The sequence below is a fragment of the Ailuropoda melanoleuca genome, chromosome 16 (genome assembly GCF_002007445.2).
Source record: "Ailuropoda melanoleuca isolate Jingjing chromosome 16, ASM200744v2, whole genome shotgun sequence".
In the NCBI taxonomy this organism is placed as follows: Eukaryota; Metazoa; Chordata; class Mammalia; order Carnivora; family Ursidae; genus Ailuropoda; species Ailuropoda melanoleuca.
This window is the reverse complement of record NC_048233.1, coordinates 31637431-31660815: the sequence shown is the minus strand read 5'-3', so window position 1 is coordinate 31660815 and position 23385 is coordinate 31637431. Positions and strand designations below refer to the sequence as shown.

General features: G+C 36.3%; 1 protein-coding gene across 4 annotated transcripts in view; it reads right to left on the bottom strand.

The window, feature by feature from the left end:
- The window catches only part of LRRK2 (leucine rich repeat kinase 2), a 138447-nt gene that overhangs the window by 101670 nt on the left and 13392 nt on the right, over positions 1–23385 (bottom strand). For 3 of the 4 annotated variants that reach the window (XM_011233109.3, XM_034645423.1, XM_002925834.4), the window contains exons 6-14: positions 22538–22672; positions 18766–18897; positions 17116–17235; positions 16504–16643; positions 16331–16410; positions 14940–15046; positions 10638–10767; positions 7981–8105; positions 3211–3323 (exon numbers count right to left, since the gene is read on the bottom strand). In XM_011233109.3, the coding sequence (XP_011231411.1) occupies positions 3211–3323; positions 7981–8105; positions 10638–10767; positions 14940–15046; positions 16331–16410; positions 16504–16643; positions 17116–17235; positions 18766–18897; positions 22538–22672 (1082 nt within the window). The remainder of the gene's footprint in view (positions 1–3210; positions 3324–7980; positions 8106–10637; positions 10768–14939; positions 15047–16330; positions 16411–16503; positions 16644–17115; positions 17236–18765; positions 18898–22537; positions 22673–23385) is intronic. The other variant, XM_011233110.3, reaches the window with a different exon arrangement.

Below are 23385 nucleotides of genomic sequence, written 5' to 3'. Positions count from 1 at the left end.
CACAGCCGGCTGAGTGTCTGACTCTTAGTTTCAGCTCAGGTTGTGATCTCAGTGTGGTGAGATGGAGCCCTGCGTCAGACTCCACACTCAGAGCAGAGTCTGCTTGAGTTTCAGTCTCCGTCTCCCTCTGCCCCACCCTCTCCCTCTCAAATAAATAAATAAATCTTTTTAAAAATGCATCATAGGGGCGCCTGGGTGGCTCAGTCGTTAAGTGTCTGCCTTCAGCTTCGGTCATGATCCCAGGGTCCTGGGATCGAGCCCCATATCCGGCTCCCGGCTCAGCGGAGAGCCTACTTCTCCCTCTCCCTCAGCCTGCTGCTCCCCCTACCTATGCTTGCTGTTTCTCTGTCAAATAAATAAATAAAATCTTTATAAAAAATGCATCATAGGCTTATTTTTTATGCTAAAAAATAAACTGATATTTATAAATCATATATCTTTGTCCTTAATACCATCGTTCTAACAAGTTTCTATCCAACTACTGGTTCTGCTACCTTGAACTCCTCTGATCTTGAACTATTTCAGGTGCAGCTAGATGATGATTAATGACTTGCGACAGGAAACCTATGATTTGTCGATGCAAAAAGGGAATGACAGTATCACATTATTATATATGATGGAGCTCAAATAAACTGATAATTTAAAATAGTGGTATTTGATTTTTGACAGTTTCATAAATTTAATATATATATACATATGTTACGTGTACATATTTATGATATTTACAAGCTTACAATGGATTTTTCTTTCACTTATCAAATGTTCTATCTTGAAAATAGTGACTTAATGTACTGCTTTTCGAAAGGAAATTAAAATCGATTTATTAGTTTATACTTAGCAATGTTATCCAAGTGAAGTTTTTGGAAGTGCCAATGGAAGGACACCTACAAACATCAATTGGAAACATCCTATTGCCTACGCTCCACAATTTTCTAAGCGCTTTTCAGAGAATATATAAATAATTAAAATGGTTTCTCCAATGAGCTAGCTAGCCAGCTCAGAGGAAAAATGACCACACCAGCCTCTTTCCTACCCACCAGCTAAGTCAACTGCAATTCAAAAAAACTTCCCAGGGGGAAAAAAAAAAAAAAAAAGATTGAGTGTAGAGCTAAAAAGAAGACACCATAGTCCAGGACTAACATTAAGGTACATCCTAATAAAATACCTGGACTTCAAGAAAAAGAATCATTTGGGATTTTAAATATCACTCATCTAAAAGTGAGGGGAAAAATCAAGTTGGTTTTGAATTTTTCCACTAAAATATTCAGTACTAAAAGATAGTGAAATGCCTACAAAGTTTTTAAAGAAGATAAAACCCCAATATTTTACAACCAACCAAACTGTTTTTTCAACAGTCCAAACAAAAACAACAACAGATTTGAACTTCAGCTTGAATGTTATTGGAATTTCATATATATCCAAACGTTAATTCACTTCAATAAATACTCTTCATAGTTTTTGCGTTGTAATCTTAGTTGAATCTCAAATTCTACCTTATTGGAAATTCTGCTTCCCAAGAATAGACTTATTTTTAAAGGGAATTCATTTCACATGCCTGCAGTACTTGGACCTAAAATCTCTCATGCTTTGTAACATTTATCCACAGTGAAACGTGCAATGACAGAATTTCAGAACTAAAGAAATACATACATTCCCCTTTCAGAGCATTTTTTCTCAAAAGTAGTGAGGATTAGGGGAACTACACAGGGGAGATTTTTAAAAATAAAACACTGTCACTTCTGTTTCCCCCTGACCTTAACGCCCTGCGTCCAAATGACAGTCACTATTTAGTAAGATGCTGTGTCATTATTCAGTTGTTGAAATTGGGGGGGGGGGGGTAGCAGGTTTCTCAACCACTTCTGGGATTTATTAGCAAAAGGAAAGTAAGACCTGAGAGCTGAGTGATTTCTCAGCATCATGGTATTTACAGGTAGAGCTGGGTCTCTTGACTCCTGACTCCTTCCACTCTATCCCATTCATATTCAGTAACTTCAGAAAAGATGGGCTAACCAGAATCGCAGTTATCTATAAGGCTGTTGTGGTACCTCTTGCTTCTCACCAACACATACCATGAATAAAATTAACTGCTCCCTCGTCTACATTCCTAGAACACTGTCCATAAAGCTAGTACAGCTCGTAAGTGCTAATGCAGAATAAGTGGTTTATGCGTAGCTATTATGCCCCAACCCCAAATGATACCCAAGAAAGAAGGGTACAAAACATGTTCATATTTGTCTTCCCAATGCCTAACACAGTTCCTTCCACCTACTGATTTTCATCAAATACTTCTGGAATTGAATTCAACCCATTATATTGCTATACTCAAAAATCATATTAGGGTTTCAGTACAAATGACTCAAATATATCATAGACAATCACATTATAAAGTTCAGTTTAAATTGAATTTTTAAAAGAGATCTCTCTGCAGGCTATTCTAACTAATTTATGACATTTTTCAAAGTATACTAAATCATAAGGAATCATTTCCATTAAATACCTTGACTGCTCTCTTCCTTTCATGAAAACATTAACTCTAATCATTCTTTACATCTTTCATAAAGACCAGTTCATCTTACATTAAACTTCAAAGCATCTTAATTTCATCCATACATTTTGCATTCCACAATATAAATGTAATTCCCTCTTTTTTCATACTTAGCATGAACGTTGATTATAGTCATGATATTATTTCAAATGTCCATAGATTTGTAAATAACTAAAAATGGAACGAAACCATACACACTGAACCATTTCAGAGGTTATCTGTGAGGAGAGCAATGCAAATGAGCCCATGTAATCAAAGGAGACTTTAACATTGTGCCCTGTGTGCCTTCATGGACTGAACCTTTCAGACCAGAAAAGAAAGACAAGCAGCCGAAAAGAAACAGTGGCCATAGTTCCTGACATCAGGCTGAGCTGAACATCTAGCTCTTTAGTTCTCTTTCTGCTTGAGTAGACTGGAGTGGATTTATGTTACTAGCCATCTAAAGAACCTGTCCAAGTCTGGAGTCAAGAGTACACTCCCTTAGCTGGAATGATACATCTCTTCACCCCCTACATCCCTATTGGCATCTTATGTCTCCACCCACAGAACTTCCTACTGTCATAGTAAACAGAAGATGGAAAACTTAAGTGAAAACAGCCTTGTATTTCCCCAAATTTCATGTCCTAGTTAATGATATGAAGGCAGAAAACCTATATTGTACATACCCTGTTCAAGGCTGCTAGGACCAGTTTATGAATATCATTCTTGAAACACTGTTTCTTAACCATATGTAGCTTATGTTGATATTCAATATCTTCCCTGGAGTCTTCTGGCATGCCTAAATAAATAAGTAAATAAATAAATAAATAAATTCTCATAAAGATTTAAGCTGGGCAGATTGTCACTTCGTAAAATGATCATAATTAACCTAACGATACATACACGTGTTGTACTTTTTTCTAATGCACAGTTCCTTATCAAAGAAACAACCCTTATCTTTAAGGAATTTATAAAGGGGCGCCTGGGTGGCACAGCGGTTAAGCGTCTGCCTTCGGCTCAGGGCGTGATCCCGGCGTTATGGGATCGAGCCCCACATCAGGCTCTTCCACTGGGAGCCTGCTTCTTCCTCTCCCACTCCCCCTGCTTGTGTTCCCTCTCTCGCTGGCTGTCTCTCTCTCTGTTGAATAAATAAATAAAAAAAAAAAAAAAAAAAAAAAAAAAAAAAAAAAAAAAAAAATAAGGAATTTATAAAAGCAATTTATCATTGAATATAAAATAAATACACTGCATGTGGATATTTACTGAATTTAGGGATAATTGGGCAACTGGCATTAAGGAGGGCACTTGATGTAATGAGCACTGGGTGTTATTTGCAGCTAATGAATCACTAAATTCTACCTCTGGCTGATAAAAAAAATGTTTTTAATAAAAAAAGAAAAATAAATAAATAAAGTAGCAGAAGTTATTATGTACAGAAATTTTCTGTAGCAAACAATACCTTTTTTGTATAAGCTGTACTCATACAGAAGTTAAAAGATTTTTGTGCAACAATGGGCAACTTGAGAAAAGCTCAGTTATTTGGACTACAACATACAAAGGTCAGATATGAAATGCAGATATAAAGGAACAGCTGGAACAACAGCAAAAAGAAAAAAGATTTCAGTTTCAGCATTATGATGGTAGAGCGTGCAGTTCTGTTAAAATTGCTCTAAGGCTGTATAATAGTGTTAAGTTACTTAAAGGAAACATAGTCTTTATTAAGCTACATGGTGACAAAACTGTCCTAAAACTTGAAAAAACAGGAAGTCAAAAATATTGGTTATATAATAGACTATATAAGACAATTATTATGAATGATTGATGTCTCCAAAACCTGCGACTATAGAAATAATGATTAATAAACAATTCTTTATAATCTTTCACTTTAGTAATCCGTATTAACATGAACTATAAACTGGCTGCATATATAGCTTTTCATTTACCTAACAACAACAACAAAAACTTGAAGTCTGCCTGCATGCCAGAGGTGTTGCTACATGTTGGGAATTCCACAATGAATAACAAAGGCTGGATGGATCTCCACCCTCCTGGAGCTTTCTGTCCTCATTTTAAAATGTATTCAAACAGGCTCAGACACTCACTACAGCTGTAGGACCTTGGGCAAGTCACTTAAATTCTCTGTGTCTTATTTTCAGTAACCAAGCCCATGTTAATTTCTGAAACTGCCCATTACATCCCAAGCAGACATAACCACTAAGAGCAGGCCTGCTGAGAAGTAAAAGCTTCAACACATGTAATGAGTCTCAATAAACATCCTTCTTACATTAAGACCAAACAAACATTTCCATAAATTTCATCTCTGGTCTTTGTTTTATCACTTGAGTTTCTACTGTCCATAGGAGATATAATTTTTTTTCCATGTAACAGTCCTTCAAATTGTATGTACTGCAAATGTTTTGAGGGCAGGCTCCATAACCTAACCACCTCCAGATCACCAAGAGTTTCAAGCATAGTGCTTTAGATATAACAGGTGTTCAATATATGTTTGTTGCACAAATATATATTTAAAAGTGCCCACTCTGGAGTCAGGCTGCATAGGTTGAAAATCTGGCTCCGTCACATAAGTTGTGACCTTAAAATCTCTACATCTCAATGCCTCAGTTTCATCATCTGTAAAACGGCACACACACACAAAGCAGTATCTGCCTTATGGGTTGCTGTGAGAATTTTATAAGTTTATATACATAAAGTACTTTGAATACTGGCTAACACATTTTAATTCCTCCAGTTGTTAGCTATTAGTTATTAATTACAAATGAATGGGCTGCTTACAATGTTCATATCATCCTAAATCATCTCGGATTAAACAAATTCAGTTTCTCTAATTGTACTTCCGGATGTGGTTTTATACTCACAATCACCTTCCTCTATACACTTCCAATTTGCACAAGTCCCTTCTTAAGCAATTTTACATTATTTCCTCTAGAACTGATAAAAGTGAAGAAAAAAACAATGAAATGATATTTTATTAAAATAACTGTACCTTTATAATTATTTTATTAAAGCCAGAGAGACAATCACTTCAGTAACTTGTTACAAAAAAGAGGAGAAATTGAAAAGTACTAGATTGAAAGAAACTTAAAAGACGTAACACCACATGTGATATGTGGTCCTGAACTGGATGCTGAATCATATAAATTTGCTATAACGTGCACCTTTGTTACAATTGAGAATATCTGAATATGATCTAGTTAATAAATGAGTTTAGATATTACAAGCACCTACCCTCAAATTAACATGTTCAAATCAGAATCATAATCAACCTCAAAACTACTGGGGTACTGATACTATAGTTACCTACTGATATACAGAACGGTAAGATACAGTATGGCACAGTATGGTACAGTGTGGGATAGTATGGTGTGCTATGGTAATATGGTATGGTAGCATAGAATAAAGTAGATGGTTAACAGTAAAGAAATGTATTTATATACTGATATGTTTATAAATGTGTCAATTAATATGTATTTCCATATAAGAAATATAACCCTAAAGTCACAAAATTGTTTTCAAGGGCACTTGTTTAATATATCTAAGCATCATTATAAAAAACATAATTTATCATTTAAATACATCATTTCAAATATCTAAAGATTATTGACTATTAATGTTGCTTCAGGGTTAATCTAAGAACAGAAGAAAAGAAATATTATATTGAAAATCTGCTTTTGAACTGAGAGAGTATTATTTTATCAATTAACAGATTTGGTTCTGAATGTCTTCTGCTTATCTTAAAAACTCAAATCCACCCTCAAAAGATTAAGGCTGACACCTTTCAGGATAATCAAAATGGTTCCATTTTGTTTTGTTTTTTACAATCTACAAAGTTCCAAAAAAATTGTAATAATATTTTCAAGCAAAATTATGTCTGTTAAATTATACCTTAAAAGTTGCCTGACAACTATGAATAGCAATTCATATGATTCAATTCAAAATATATTAATCGAATAGCTATTTTAGTTTAACGTACCAGGGGGTTTAAAAAAAAAAAAAAAGATACCTGAAGAAAGCCCTCTCCTTGAAACAATGTATATTCTTGTACTGAGTATACTCTTATTCTTAGAAACATAAAATACCAATATGACTATAGACAGTGGTAGATTTAGAAAGATTTCATTTAAAAAAGACGCACGCACACAAAAATTGGGCTTTAAAAGAATTAGGAATTTTACTGAACAACAGCAAGTAATCCCCTCTCTGATATTCAGTAGTCAGAAAGTCCTGTCAAATGCATCTTCTCCCCATCTCTCAGATCTCTCCTCTGGTTCCATTGCTAGGCCCCCACCATGTCTCATCTGACTATCATGGGCTCCAACACAATCTCTCTGGAGGAAGCTTCCACCCTGACAGTCATTCTCCACAGCACAGCATTATTGTTATAAATTGCAGATTTGGTCATGACACTACAGTTTTTACAAACACCTTTAATAAATTTGAACTGACTTCTGTTAGAAAAGCACCCACTGATCAGTATTGTGCTCAAGCCCTTGACTTCACGCCTCTGCCAGTCCCACGTTCATCCTCGACACCGATCTCCCCCCACGCCATGCTTCACTCACCCCCAGACCGCGTGTGCTCTCTCCTTCTGCCTGAAATATCCGGCCCAGCCTTCCTACCAGGTCAGTTTCACACACTCTTCAAGTTCAAATATCTCAATCTTGACCTACTCCTTTGACTAAATTACCTGTGCCTCCACTAATATTCTCAGAGCCTTTTATATAAACCCGTGGCTGTAACAGCTCCTCTCATACTATCTGGTCATTATGCATTTACATATCTGTCTACTGCAAGGCTCTGATAATGGTACAGTTATGCCTTTTCCATGCATTTGTCATAACTGCAGCCATCACAATGTTTAGAACATAAGAGGTACTTAATAAATATATGTTGAATGAATGGAGGAGCAGGTGTTTTAAATATGGGATTTAGAGGACAAACAAGGTCACAAGAGAGGTAAGCAGGAGGTAAAGAGGAGAGGATAGGTGCTACTGAGGTTAATGAGTAAAAGCCATGTGGTTCTATTTGATAAAGATTAATTCAACCACAGAGAAAAAGAAGGACTGAAAAGAGCAAAAGAGAAAGTGTGAATACTAGTTAGCTATTTGTATAGTTCAGACAAGAAACAAAGCAACTTGGAGAGCAACAGAAATAAAAAAGAATTATCAGAGGGGACACTCTCCTTAGAGGTAAAGCTTCATACTTTATATTGTAGTGATTTCTTGTGTAAATAAGTTACTGAATTTCCTTATGAATTAATCTGACTCTTCCATACATCTTTTTCCTCTCTTTTTATTTTTGGATTAGTGGGAAGATTTGCACTTTGTTGGGAGAAACTGGTCCTTTACTTTTTGCTTAGAAAGTTGGTATTACACAAAAAGTAAAAAAAAAAATCCATTAAAATTGCCATCTCTTCCCATATCTATTATGTAACTTACCTGGAACTATGAAATGTAAAACAGCTCTTAGTCCCTCCAGCTGCACTGATAAGGATGCCTCATGACTTTTCATAACTGTTATTATTTTGGGGGCCACTGCTGCCGTTGTATCCAGAGTCACACTGCTGGAGATAGAACATTGAAATGCTTATTAAAAGTACAGCCTGATTCCATTGTATAAACACCAAGTTGAAATAAGTACAGGAAAACAGAACCATTCTATTTTATCAGAAAAAAAAAAGTGTATGAAAATGCATTTGAATTCAGTAGGATGAGCATACATATTTTAATTCTTATTTAATTAAACTCTGACCTCGAGAAGTGGAATTCTTTTATTTAGTTTCACAAAACACAACTTTCTTCCAATCTACACATGGGTCACTGGCAACAACCCTGAAAAGTAGGTGTTATTATCTGAAAAGTAGACATTTTCCAGATGAAGAGTTCAGGCTGACGGAGGTTACATATCAAGGTCCTATCACTAGAAGGTGATGGAGCCAGGACTGGAACGCCAACTTGTCTGAGCCCCAAGGTCAGGGCTCTTTACAGCACAGCAACCAGCCTCTTCCAAATTAACACCACTGGACTTCCTATTAGGTATTTTTAATTCGTTTTATTTGCATTAAAGTCTTAGTTTCTCTAAGGTGTTTTGTTTTTTTTTAATATTTTATTTATTATATTTGACAGCAAAAGACAGTGAGAGAGGGAACACAAGCAGGGGGTAGTTGGAGAGGGAGAAGCAGGCTCCTATCGGAGCAGGGAGCCAGATGCAGGGCTCAATCCCAGGACGCTGGGATTGTGACCTGAGCTGAAGGCAGACACAACGACTGAGCCACCCAGGCGCCCCTAAGGTGTTTTAGCTCTTCTTTCTTTCCCATAGGAAGAAACGCCACTTGACTAGACTTCGGCAGGTACTACCAACTTTGCCCAGCGCCCTCTCACCTGAAACCTGCGCCTATCAGAACCTTGTCCTCGCTCCACGTGGTTCTGTGGTCCCTGTAATACAGTCCCTACCACCCACCTGAAAGTCCCAGCTTAAACACATGCCCTCCTTGTAGCTTCCCTTGTTTGGTCATTCCATTCACTCCCCTCTAACCACTGTGCCCGCCACACATCCCCGCTGTTGTATTCTCTCACAGTATTGTAACTCTGTTCACATGCCGGGCTCCCCCACTAGACCACGAGTTCTTTAGTCACAGGCACATGGTCCTCGTGAACTTTGAATCCTCAGGACTAAAACTTGACATATGTTACATATGAGGAAAGAGCTAGGAGCACGGATTGCACACAATCAACAGATACTTAAACTGTTGATTATCCCACCTTGTTTTTGTCTCTCATAAAGGTTCACTCCCAGGACCATGAAAATCACCATTGGAGATAAACTTGGCACTCAAATATTTAAGGACAACATTTAAATAAAAGAGACATGACTCAAAGATATGATATATATAAACATAAATAGACTAGCTGGACTGATGTTAAACACAATATAACCCTATTCCTTAAAAGCCTACAGATGTGCCAGTTGACCATGCTATATGCATTTCATTTATTCATATTTAATAACAGTATTAATGATAATAGCTGTGATTTACCGAGTGCTTAAAATGTACAGGCATTATCCTAGCTTTGTAAAAATCAACTGATTTTTTTTTAAAGATTTTATTTATTTATTTGACAGGGATAGAGACAGCCAGCGAGAGAGGGAACACAAGCAGGGGGAGTGGGAGAGGAAGAAGCAGGCTCATAGCGGAGGAGCCTGATGTGGGGCTCGATCCCATAACGCCGGGATCACGCCCTGAGCCGAAGGCAGACGCTTAACCGCTGTGCCACCCAGGCGCCCCAAAATCAACTGATTTAATACTTACAGTATAAATTACAACTTATGAAGTTATTACTATGATCCCTCTTTACCAATGAGTAACCTGATGTTTAAAGATCAAATTGAGGCTCAAATTAGTGGGAAAGCGGGGACACAAAATAATTTTATTGCAACAGTTGTGCTATTTATTTTTTCTTTTGAAAATTTTGAAGTTACTCAGACTACACCAAAGTTGCTTCACATTCTTAGGCCTAATACAATGCAAAAAGGCACCGAGCATATCCTGCAGCAAGCACTTCTGTATGCAATTCAGTTTTGGTCTTTTAAACAGTTTTTTTTTTTTTTTAAGCCAGTACTTCTCCCCTCCCCTCACTCAGCCCTCCACTCCCCACCCTACCCTGTCATCCAGCCCCCAGAGCAGGAAGAGAAGACAAAGTTAATTCAAATGAAAGAATAAAAATAAATATTAGTAGTGAAAAAAGCAACAATTAGAAGCCACATTATGATTTTATCTCATATACCTTTCACACATAATAATTTGAAAAACCATTTAAAGTTACATGCTGTATAGCTGCCATTTTTCAAAATGTAGTCAACACCAAGCACAGAGTACAAAAGCTAACCTTCAACACATTTCTACCATCTCTATCATCCCTTTCAATAGTCGGATAAAATAAATCTGTGGTATCAGTGAGACAAGATTATATTCCCAATGTTTCAATCTGCAACTATCTTATGTTTGTCTTTTAATTCTTAGAAATATGCTTGACATATTCATATTCTACCTGGTCCAAGAGTATATGTTTGGCATAAGTCCACGAATCTATATTACCTTCCTTCAAAGAGATGATTTAGCATTTTACAGCCACTCTCAGCAACTTCAGGAGAATGTATATGCCTCTGCATTAACTCCAATACATTCAGGTATATTCCTTTTGACAACAGGATTTTTCTGAAATTAACTATAAAAATTTTTAATGTTACTCACAGAAATGAAAGCATATTTTCATAATTTTGCAGGAAGACACAGAATGTTAAGATAATCCAAATGCATAGAAAAATATATACAAGTATACATGGAATTTGTATTTCATTGTAACTTAAAGATCATTAATCTTTATTTCTCCAAAATATACACTATTTCAATTTTTTCACATTTATTAACCATTTAGGTTGAGGTTTTGATTTGTGAAGTTTTACTCATAGAGTGAGTAGACTGGTACTAATGTAATCCCATCCATGTGAAAGACATGTTTCTGATGTTTTAAAATAATGCTCTCCAAAATAAGAATGAAAGTTACATTTCATTCTAACATTTATAAGAGGTTCACAAAATAACTGCACTTATATAGAGCTAAGACTTGCTAGGTATGCTAGACACTAGTGAGCTGGGAAAGAGTTACAGGTGCCCGTAGATACTGACCATCTCTCAGCTCTTGGGGAGCAGGGAGAGTGGGGTGAGACAAGGGCTGGGGCCACGCTGGGCTGCCTTCAGCCTTGAGCTACCTTCTCCATTTATCCCAGTGGACTGTACAAACATTATTCTTCCTGTGTATGCCATCATGTGCAAAGGGATGGAAAGCACTTATAGAGAGAATAATTACATAATTTCACAAACCAATGCCAAAGCTGAAGAAATGGGGGCATCTGTATATATGGGGGCACCTGGGTGGCTCAGTCAGTTAAGCATCTGCCTTAGGCTCAGGTCATGATCCTAGGGTCCTGGGATCCAGCCCTGAGTTGGGCTCCCTACTCAGCAGGGAGTCTGCTTCTCCCTCTCCTTCTCCCTCTGCCCCTCCCCCTGCTCATGCTCTTTCTCTTTCCCTCTCTCTCTCAAATAAATAAATAAAATCTTAAAAAAAGAAATATAGATATGCTTTACAACTGACTTTACACTATATGTGGGAAAGTAACTATATCCCAACAATGATTACAGAATATTTTTCCTTTCTAATAGACTTCTTTTACTAAATGCAAATTCATTACCTTGAAGTTTCCATATAAATATCAATTGCCTTCAAGACTCTATATAAATATCAATTCCAACATTACACACTGTAATTCAACACTCTGAAAGTGGCAGGAAATGAAATTTAGAAAATGTTAACTTAAGTACCACAGAGCGTCCCAACTTTGGATGGTTCAACTTCTGATGGTGTGAAAGTGATACACATACAGTAGAAACCATACTTCAAATTTTGAATTTTGATCTTTTCCCGGACTAACAATATGTGGTAAGATACTCTTTCTTGATGCTGGGCAGTGGCAGTGAGCCACAAAATTACAAGTGAACAAACAACACACTTAACACACACTCTCTACCTCTCATTCTGTTTTTCACTTTCAGTACAGTATTCAATGAATTACATGAGACAGTCAACACTTCATTATAAAATAGGCTTTGTGTTATATGATTTTGCCCATCTCTAGGCTAATATAAGTCTTCTGAGCACATTTCAGTTCAGCTAGGCTAAATTATGATGTTCAGCAGGATACATGTATTTGAATGCATTTTCAACTTTCAACATTTTCAACCTACAATGGGTTTACTGGACATTACCCCATCCTAAGTCAAGAAAGATCTGTATTTTGAAAATGAGCTATCAACCTCAATTTGGGAAAGGAAGAAATGATAAAAAATAGGGAAAACTCAGAAATAAGTGGAATTGATATACACATTCTAAAATGCTGCCAAAATCTGAAAAACTCATACCTCTTAAAGACACCCAGAATATCACACCTTAAAATATGATAAGTTGGTTATTTTGCTTGGCCATGTCGGAAGCTTTAACAACCCCTCCTAAAGTAGCTAAATTCTAACCAAGGGGATACTTTAAAAGATGGAAGTCCCTCTAGACCAGCAGTTCTCACACTGCAAAGAGCATCAGAGCCACCCAGAGGGACTGCTGGAAAACATATTGCTGGGCTCCAAACACAGAATTTGTGAATCAGCAGGTCTGAACAGGGCCCTAGAATTTACATTTTTAACAAGTTCCCTGGAGATGTTACTGTTTCAGGCACCACACTTTAAGAACCACTGTCCTGGACATTAACCTAACTTTTGACTTAAAAATTGAACTTAAAAATTGAGAATAGAAGTTTCATCAAACACCGGACCTAGAAAAAATTACATCACGGAGTCACTTCAGAGTTCACAGAACATTTCAGACATCATATCTCATTTACCATATATCTACACAATACTCCTGACCTCTTCCACTCCATTTTAGCAATCAACTACCTTGCTTTAAAGAGCCAATAATAATACACAACTTCCTTCAGCTCTTCGGTCAATATTCACCTTCTTTCCCGGTTGCCTTGTCACCATTTTATCTCCTCTGACCCCTAACACATATCCTCCTTCTTTGCTTCATTTTTGTTTCATAGCTACCTCACATATATTTTATTTAGCCTTATTATCTGTCTTCCCCACTAGAGTTGAAGCTCCCTGAACCTAGGAGTATTCTGTTTAACCGATATGTCCCTAGTGCCTAGATCACTGTCTGGCAGCAGCTCAGTAAACATTAACTGAAATAATTAATTAAATGAGGAAAACATCACACAAGATGTTCAAGCTTTGGCCTGGGTAACACCATGGCAGAAACCAGTTCTTCTGCCTGCCAGTCCAGTCATTTTTCTAGAAAACCACATCAAGCCCTGCATACCCAATGTTTCCAAGTGTCTTTCAATGAGAAGTTGCCACAGAGGTTGGTGACCAAGCTGCTCAGTTCTTAATATTCTCCTAAGGCGGAACTCCAAGAATAATACGAGGGATCTGAGTACAGTTTACCCAACAGGTGGCCAAGAACAAAGAGGTAAGGAACCAGGCAGAGCAGGGCACTGATTCTGAACAAAGAAATCAAGGTTGACTCCGAATGTAACTAATCCTTAGACACTAGTTATTTTGTGGGTATATCAGAGATTTCCACAGGGTGAAAAACTACAGCACAACACAATATGTGTATATGCTCAAGGTTGCTCTCCTCTCCTAGATGTGACACACAAAAGCAACCAAGTCTGGTCCTCATTTTCAAGAATGAGATCCTACCCAAGCCTCTGCACAGTAGAAGATGGGAGATTTAATTTCCCTTTTCTACCACTCCTACTCTGACTCATCATCCCAGAGGGCAACCCCTGTCTGTCTATAAGGGCTCTTGCCCGTTCAAGTTTTTTTATTAAAGTGCCATCTGAGAGGTGGAGCGAGAAAGGAGAAAAAGGAAGAAGAAATTATTTTCATCTTGATTTGACTTAAATAACAGCATCAAGAAACATGCTTCAAGTGGTTTCTTGATTCCTTTCACTCGATGCAGGTTTTCTACTAACAGGTGGTGCTAGCATTGATCTCTGTTTCCGGCTTTGCGTGTTTTTCTCTATTTTGCTCCCTCCAAAAATATCCTGCAAGAGCTGCCAAGTCCCAATGCCTTTCTGATGAGTTTTCTCCCAAGATTTTCTGGCAGTATTTCCTGTTCGTGGGGGCCTGCAATCTGAACAGCCAGAGCCTCAATTTTAAAACCCAGAGTCTTTCCAAAGGTATAATAGCCATTTTTTTGTCTCCTTAATAATGGAAAGCTATAAGGCTTACACGTAAAAGACAATTTTATCAGATTTTAGATGGTGAATATCTCTCCACCCACTGCATTATCTAGAAAGTGTTCCTTTAAAAAGAACAGGAACAGTATATAAAAGAAAATGGAAAAAAGTGACCATTTGGTACCAAAAAAAAAAAAAATCCCACTCAATTTAAGGTAAAAGTCCATCAATGAGAAACTGGTTCGTAAAATAGGACATAGGTGTACACTGGGAAACTACACTGCCATTAAAAATTAAAATATGAAATTTTACATTTATCTGCACAAAAAAGAAAATGTAAAATCTGCTTATAAAATTATTAAAATTATCCCATTTCTTCAAAAATAGAAAATATATAGTATATGTCACAGGTGAGTACACACATAGAAATTCAGGGAAAAAATCAAAATGTTTATTTTCTTTTTTATCCTTTTACCTATATATCAATATCTCTATATATCAGATACATATTTCTACATATTTGAATTTTTATAACAAATTGACTTTATAATTTAAAAAAATACAAAATGTGTTTCCTTGTATTAAAAAATGGTTCACTTCTTACCGTTTTGCTCTAACAGAGTCGACAATGCATTTGCAGATGCCTGGAAGACTTCTTTTGATGAGGAATGCATCAGCATGGAAAGCATCACTTCCCTATGAGCTGGGAACCTTTCACAAATTCAATCACAATATTAATGGTAGTCTTCTTCATAATTAGTTCAAATATTCATATAAACAACATTTCAAGCTACCTCCACTTATAAAAGTGAATTATAAACAGTTTTATATTTAAAAGAAAGTTCAAATCCACTAAATACTAATGAATCAGTATTTCTCTGTTTCTTCAAAGTTGATAAGCAGTGGGGGGGAAAGAATCAGCAAATATATAAAGAGGTATTAAGAGTAAAAAGATAAAGTGAAAAAAAGAAGATAACGGAAACAAGAAAAGGGAAATGAAAATCATAAAGAAGCATGACGAGTTTTAAAAGTGTAGAGCATAATATACTTTCTTTTAATAATGTATTTATTTTAAAGTTCTCCTATGGATATTGAGGTATCAGTGTGCTATGAGCTGAAATTTAAAAACTGCACCATGAACCTAACACCTCTTAAAAAGATTGCTCAAAGTGGATTAGGATGCTGGTTTAACATACAGTTTTCGAAAGAATTACTGTTTCCTTTCAAAAAGGAGAGGTATCATTAAACAGCATTTGTGTTATTAATTCTCTCCTGGTTGGCAATGGATCAGTATACAAACAGATTTTCAGGATTTGAGATGTAGACTATTACTATTTAAGTTTCCAAGATAAGTCATTCAGAAGTCATTAAAAGCAAGAGCATACCCAGAGCAAACATAAGCATTTCCATAAAGCACAAAGGCTCATGGCCATGAAACAGCTCTGATATACACAAAACTCCTGTGTACAGTTTGCATCTTTGAGAAAGGGTCTTATGAAGCTTGAACTCCACTCCTGTAGAAAGCCTCCTCGAGGGCTGACACCTACAAATAGTCCTCTCAAGAGAAGACAGGTCAACAATGCAACATCAAGTGAGGAATCACTAAGGAGGCCTCTGACCACATTTCAGTCCTGATATTGACAACCTGCTAGCTAGTCACTGCAACAGAAAAGGTCACAGATGGTTCTGCCATCTCTGTCACCTGAGATTAATTAACAGAGCATTTTTAAATGATCAGCTAGAAAACCGAAAGGTTCTTTTCTCAATGATTCATAATTTCTAAATGACTCTTGATTCTAAGTCATGGGGTAATAACTCTCAAACACATCAGGGATCAAAATGTTATATACACACTACTATTTTGTGGCAGCACTTGAAAATACATGCCTATATCAAAAACATTTCTAACAATAAAAGTTGCATTTACAGTATTTTATATGGATCGGTTAAAAATGTAACTAAAATCTTCTAACATATAAAATCAAAACTACTGACTGGCCATCTTCATCTCCAATCTTCTCATGTAAACTGTTTTGGTACATAAGGAGATTGTTAAGGGCCCAGCATGCAGCTTCCTGGATCAGGGGAGAAAAAAGAAACCTGTCAAAACATAAATTATTCAACAAACATAATTTTGAATAACTATAACATTTATGAAAGAGTCCAACCTGCACGTGCTTGTTCTTCCTATGCCACGTTAATGCTTTGTAACAAGCTTCCAACCAGAACAACTTATCTTCCTCCTCATCATCATTCTCCGGATTCTCATTCTTTTCCTCTAAGTCTTGATTTAAGAAAATGGTCTCAGCTTGAAAAAAAATATAAACATACGACTTATAGTTTGAATGACCAATGTGAAGTCCGTATTTTGAAACATTATGAACAAAATGAGGTATTCCTTAGTTGTGGCCTTAGTTCATTACAAAGACTTTTTACATATATTCCACACTTCAGAATACTGCTATTCCATCAAATGAGGAAGAGAGAACCAAACAAATCTAATAGACTAGAGAAAGAGTAATTGAGATTAGCTGCCCAATAACAAAGCTAAATCAAGGATGTATTTACTCGTGTACGAAGTGGGAAGAGTGTACTTCTCACAACTGTTAGTTCCCTTGAAAGTATCTTCTACAAGAAAATGAATTCCATTAGGACAGAGAAGCCATTTAATGATTCCTTCTCTACACATGACTTTCTTGTTATAATGATGTCTTGTTATAATGTTCACACTCAAGATCCGAAGCAGCTGTAAGAATCTCCTTTTGAGTACAGTCACTTACTGAGAAGCGCTAAGCAGCTGAGCCCCGCGATCTGTAACGTGGCGTTCTCTGAGTATCGCCGCACAGCTTTCACCACAAACTCGTGCACCTCATTTAACACCAGAATATTAAAAAAATTACCTAAAAGGCAAGTGAGATATTAGCTGAATTCTCATCCATGGATCTTAAATTACCTCGAATTATACAACAGTATTTAAATCAATAAATACGAAGACTGAATATTTTTAATGACATGAAGATACATATTAATTTAATTAAAATAGCATAATATGATTACATTAAGGTTTAAAAATTTATTTCATGCAGTCATTTAATTATCTTACTTAGACAATGGAACTGACTGAGCAAAAATAGTGATATGTTTGGGTTACATTAATTTTGTGTTCTTTCACTCCCTCTCATGCCATTATCATATAAAACAATGAGGTATCTGTTATGCATGGCACTGCAGTATTTGCTGTGCGAAACAGCTTGACTTTCTAAAGATGAGGAAGAAATCCTTCACTTGCGACTAAATGCTTTGGCTGAACCCTTCTCTCACTTAAAGGAATGCTGCTCAGAAAACTCATTGGCACACATTGTTACTTGATCTTATCTGTGATGATCTCAGAAAAGAAAAAAATAAGAGAATATTTCACCCCCTCTAACCCAAACCAGGAAGAAGCCTCACCCCTTTCACCATTCACTTTTCTGAGAATCAACACATCATTCAAAAATCTAAATCCTTATGAGGTAGGAATTTGTAAATGCTATTCTACATATACGTGCCTCCTTCCATTTAAGCTCATTTGTAACTCTCTAACAGCCTTGGAAAGTCATTTCTAAAGATTCTCTTAAGACTACTTTTACCAACTTATCTAAACTTGGGTTGTCCCTTCACCTTCTTTTTCCCTACTATGCCACTGCCAACAGCTGCTCTACCATTGACCAACTGTGTGACTCTGGGCAATACCAGTGAGACCGGCCTTCTCTTACTTTCAGACAATTTATATGAAAATACATAGCAAATTATATAAGGCCTTTAAATGCATTAAACTCATCATTAGGTTACATTTACTTGACAAAAATGCTAAATATTTATTCATTGACTTTGGGTTTTTGTTTTAATTAGGAAAAGAAAGTTAAGCTTCTTCTGAACAGTAACAAGGCAATAAATTCTCTAGTCACTAAATGGGACGGATAATAATCTGTTAAGAGATAAATGAGGGAAAAAAAGAAAAGCAACCTTATCTGAAGATCGAGTTGGTTTTTTAATACTGGATCGTGTTAACTCTAGGAGAAAGCACGGAAAAGAAGTAGCCCAGAGTAGCTTTACCAGCACTGGTAATGACTCAAGTTGGTTGGGGCATTCTTCTGCTTTGTGCTTCACATTTTCTACATGTTATGCTTATTCTTTAGTATGTATCAACTACTGATATAGTTATACTTTAGATATACCACTAACAATAAGATAAGACTTCTCTTACGTTATGCACATCAATTTTTGCCACTGCTTTTAAAACTCTAAGCATGGCAGAACAGTTTGCTCTTTTACAATATTTCCATCCAGTGGATGTCAATATGCTACTTACCAACATACAACATACATATGCTATATATGCTTCAATCATATAGACCATGATAATAAATTAACCAAGAATTATAACTCACCTAATGTAAGCCTATGGAGCAAGCAGCAACTTACTTCTTGAATTTTTTCATTGACAGGGAATGCTTTCATGGCTTCTACCACAATATTATAACACCTGACATTGCCACTCATGAGGACTTCAACATTATTGCCTAAATTTAAAGAAATAATAATTATCCAAAGGTAATAATCTCACATTTGAAATATACATACAAAAACATCTTGTACATTTTGTAAATACATGCCAGCATAAAGGCTATACTTCCAAATTTAAGTATCATGTTCTGTCAAATAGCTGTAAAAAACAGTATGCTCAGGGGCGCCTGGGTGGCACAGCAGTTAAGCGTCTGCCTTCGGCTCAGGCCGTGATCCCGGCGTTATAGGATCGAGCCCCACATCAGGCTCCTCCACTGTGAGCCTGCTTCTTCCTCTCCCACTCCCCCTGCTTGTGTTCCCTCACATCAGGCTCCTCCACTGTGAGAAAAAAAAAAAAAAAAAAAAGCCAGTATGCTCATTGCTAATATAATAGGATTTAGGACTCTTCTCTAGCATTAAGGGAAAATTGCTTTACTCCTGTTTCTTGGCTTAAAAACAAACAAAATAAAGGGATAATTGACATGGTTTTTATGTAAGTCTAAAAATGTAATGTCTTGACCATAAATTTTCGAATAAATGAATTTGGGGCCCATTTCCTAATGAGCCACTGCTCCACTGGATAATGCCTTTTACATTGTTCCTTTTTCTCAAACCAACAGAAGGAAAACCAAAATCATGTCACATAACAGAACAGCTAAAATCAACTATGACTTATTTCCTGCCCATTCCAGAAGGGCAGCAGAAGAGCAGCGAGCGTACCGGGGAGCAAAAATCTTAAGGCTCTGAGATGGATGGGGAAAAGCATGGGGGAAGCAGGGGATATATGACTAAGGGACAAATACAGGTGAACCAGAAAGGAAGGAAAGAAGCTACTGGGAAAGGCAGTTAGTCAACAGAAAGACTGAGTATATGAACCCACATGGAGAAAACAAACTGACATTTCTGAATGAAATATTGACTATTATTTTTTAAAAAAAGGTGTTTCGAAACATTTTTCTGTCTTTTTTGGCATAACCACTAACCAACTGTTTTTCCAAAAATATATTTTTAATGTTTAAGTTGTATTTTAAAGAGCATTGAATACAGGAAAACATGTTATAATAAAAGTAAATGGCTTCTGAAAATAATTGTCTGCTTTTACTCAGAATAGCAGACATGATTTGCCCTAAGACTCAAAAGCAAACATCTTTCAATTAGAATCAGTGTTTAAAACATTTCATTCTTCTTATTTTTAGTTGCCACTTTCTTTGAACTTTGCATTCTCAATCAACACATTTTTCACTGCAGTTATGTCAGATGTGGGCGGAAAACAATGAATTTCAAAGCAGTCAGCCCAAAACAAATAAATAAATGTATAAATATAGCCAAGGAAAAGTAAAATGAAAAATATATTCAGTTTGTTGACAGTAGATGACTCACAAATTTTAAAGTATGTTCATTCTCTATTATAGCGCAGCCCCATCTACTTTCAAATGTTCAATTTCCCACAGATAAGAAAACAATGGATTTTATAACAATTACGAAGAAAGAGCATCCTTTCACAATGGGATTGGGTTTTTACTAAAGACTCACATCTGCAGATTTCCCTGTCTGAAACTATGCTGCATATTATATATAACATACTACAGTACATATGTAGGAAATACAAACTATGTAATAACACTATCAATATTTTTATACTTATTACATACCAGGTACTATTCTTCATTTTTCAACTTTTTTAACCATTTAATCCTCACAACTTCACATGGGTGAAGATAAAAGCATCACTAGATAAATGCATGTGTATATCCTGGACGAACTCACATATGTAATCCATGAAATACTAAGTGCTCCCGTGCACTTACAAAAGTAATAGATTCAGAAGCATGATTATAGCCCATTAGCAGTCACTGGTACCATACACAGAAAATTAATTTCTTCTTATTTGTACTTTCTTTGTGATAGAAGTGCCTAGATTTCAAAGCACCAAGAAAATGCTAAACAAGAATCATTAAAAGCTCAAACTTCATCCTGTGGCTCTTCAAGCCCTTCAAGATCTGCTTATGTCTCCAGCCTCATCCACTGACTGTTATCAAGCCCTGCCCCTCACCTTCCTTAAATGACACACAAGCAGACAGTCGGGGCTGGGCATATGCATATGTGTGCATGCACACACACATGCACACACACACACTCTTAAGTACACAGTTTACTGAACTACTTTTATCTTTTTTTCATTAGCTATTATTTCTTTCAATTTAAATTCAATTAATTAGCATGTAGTGTAGTATTAGTTTCAGAGGTAGAGGTCAGTGATTCATCAGTTGTATATAACACCCAGTGCTCATTATATCACGTGCCCTCCTTAATGCCCATCACCCAGTTACCCCATCCCCCCACGCCCCTCCCCTCCAGCACCCCTCAGTTTGTTTCCTCTGATTAAGAGTCTCTTATGATTTGTCTCCCTCTCAGATTTTGTCTTGTTTTATTTTTTTAAATTGTTTTGTTTCCTAAATTCCACATATGAGTGAGATCATATGATAATGATTTTTCTCTGACTGACTTATTTCGCTTAGCATAATTCCCTCTAGTTCCATCCATGTCATCACAAATGGCAAGATTTCTTTTTTTTCTTTTTTTGTGGCTAAGTAGTATTCCACTGTGTGTATATATATATATATATATATTTATATCCCATCTTCTTTATCCATTCATCTCTCCATGGACATCTGGGCTCTTTCCATAGTTTGGCTATTGTGGACTTTGATGCTATAAACATCGGGGTGCAGGTGCCCCTCTAGATCACATTTTTATCTTTGGGGTAAATACCCTGTAAGTGCAATTGCTGGGTCACAGGGTAGCTCTCTTTTCAACTTTTTGAGGAACCTCCATACTGTTTTCCCAAGTGGCTGCACCAGCTTACATTCCCACCAACAGTGTAAGAGGATGCCCCTTTCTCCACATCCTCACCAACATCCGTTGTTCCCTGTCTTGTTAATTTTAGCCATTCTAACCAGTGTGAGGTGGTATCTCCTTGTAGTTTTGATTTGCATTTCCCTGATGCCGAGTGATGTGGAGCATTTTTTCATGTGTCTGTTGGCCATGGGTATGTCTTCTTCGGAGAAATGTCTGTTCATTTCTTCTGCCCCTTCCTTGATTGGATTATTTGTTCTTTGGGTGTTGAATTTGGTAAGTTCTTTATAGCTTCTGGACAGTAGCTACTTTTATCTTCTTGAATGCACTATGCTCTCTCTTGTTCCACGATCTTGACACTTACGATGCTCACTGCCTGGGACACTCTGCCTGCACTCCCACTTCACCTCAGACATCCCTACACACAAAGCTCTCATCATTAAAGTCTCTACTAAGAGACCTTGCCTACGTTCTTGTTTTTCTCATAACCCCAGGTACTTCTGCCAATATTTACCTTATAATACATCATAATCACCTATATTATCTACACCTGGCATGGTACCATGGGCACTGAGAAGGCAAGAGACATGTCTATATTTTATGCTACTGTTTCCCAGCACCAAGTCCTGAATCAGCTGCCCGACAGCATCAATAAATAAAAATTAATTAAGGTAATAAATAAATAGGATTCCCATCTACAAGTTTCTACATAACAAAAAATATTTTTAAAATGCACTCAGAAAGGAGATAACTTGTAATTTTTCACATACAAAAAAGAAATCAAGCACATGGGGTACTTACAAGGAATTGCTAGGGAATGTAAACAGTGCAGGACATGAAGCACAATTTCCTCTTCATCTTTAAAATTTTTTAACGTATTGAGCAAGATCATATAATCTTTATTCTCAACAAATTCAGTCAGCTGCTCCTCTGAAACTAGAAAAATGAAAGACAAAATACTGTAGAAGTTTAAAGATGATATAAAAGTTTAATTACTTAAAAATATAATATTCATGCTAATTGTATGAGAAACAGTAAATACAACAGACATAAAGTTAAAGCATATTTTACCCAAACCCTTTCTAAGAATTTTATAATGGGGAAAAAGCTACTGATATTAAAAGAATTTCTTTTTGACCTGTATTAGTTTAGTGTTTTAAAATGTAAAAGTGTTAGTGACCAAACAATTCTCAGAAAAACAAAATTATTTATAATTTCATTTGGGAAACTGACCAACAGCTAATAAAGATGGTCTATTGCAAGTGAATAGATCACAATACTTTAAAAGAAGTGGTTAATGGTACACTGTTGAAAGGCAGCTCAATTCAAAAAGGGTGAACTTCAGCAAATGACAAGTAATTAGACTTTGAAGTACTGTCTCAATGACTTGATTTCATCAGAAATTGTTATAAATTTTCATAATTAAAGTCTTTTTTTAATCAGACCAGTAGTTCCATTTGGAGTCATTTTATTGGGTGGGTGGGTAGCTCAAAACATGTATACAATTCTGGTTTTTCTAGCCTGAGAATGGCACAGACAAAGATGCTGGAAAATGCAGCTCTCTTTATGATCAGCATTACTTTTTTGTTTTTCAACTTGATACCAATGTCCATATAAAATTATTGAAATTGGCTAGGTTCTTCTAATAA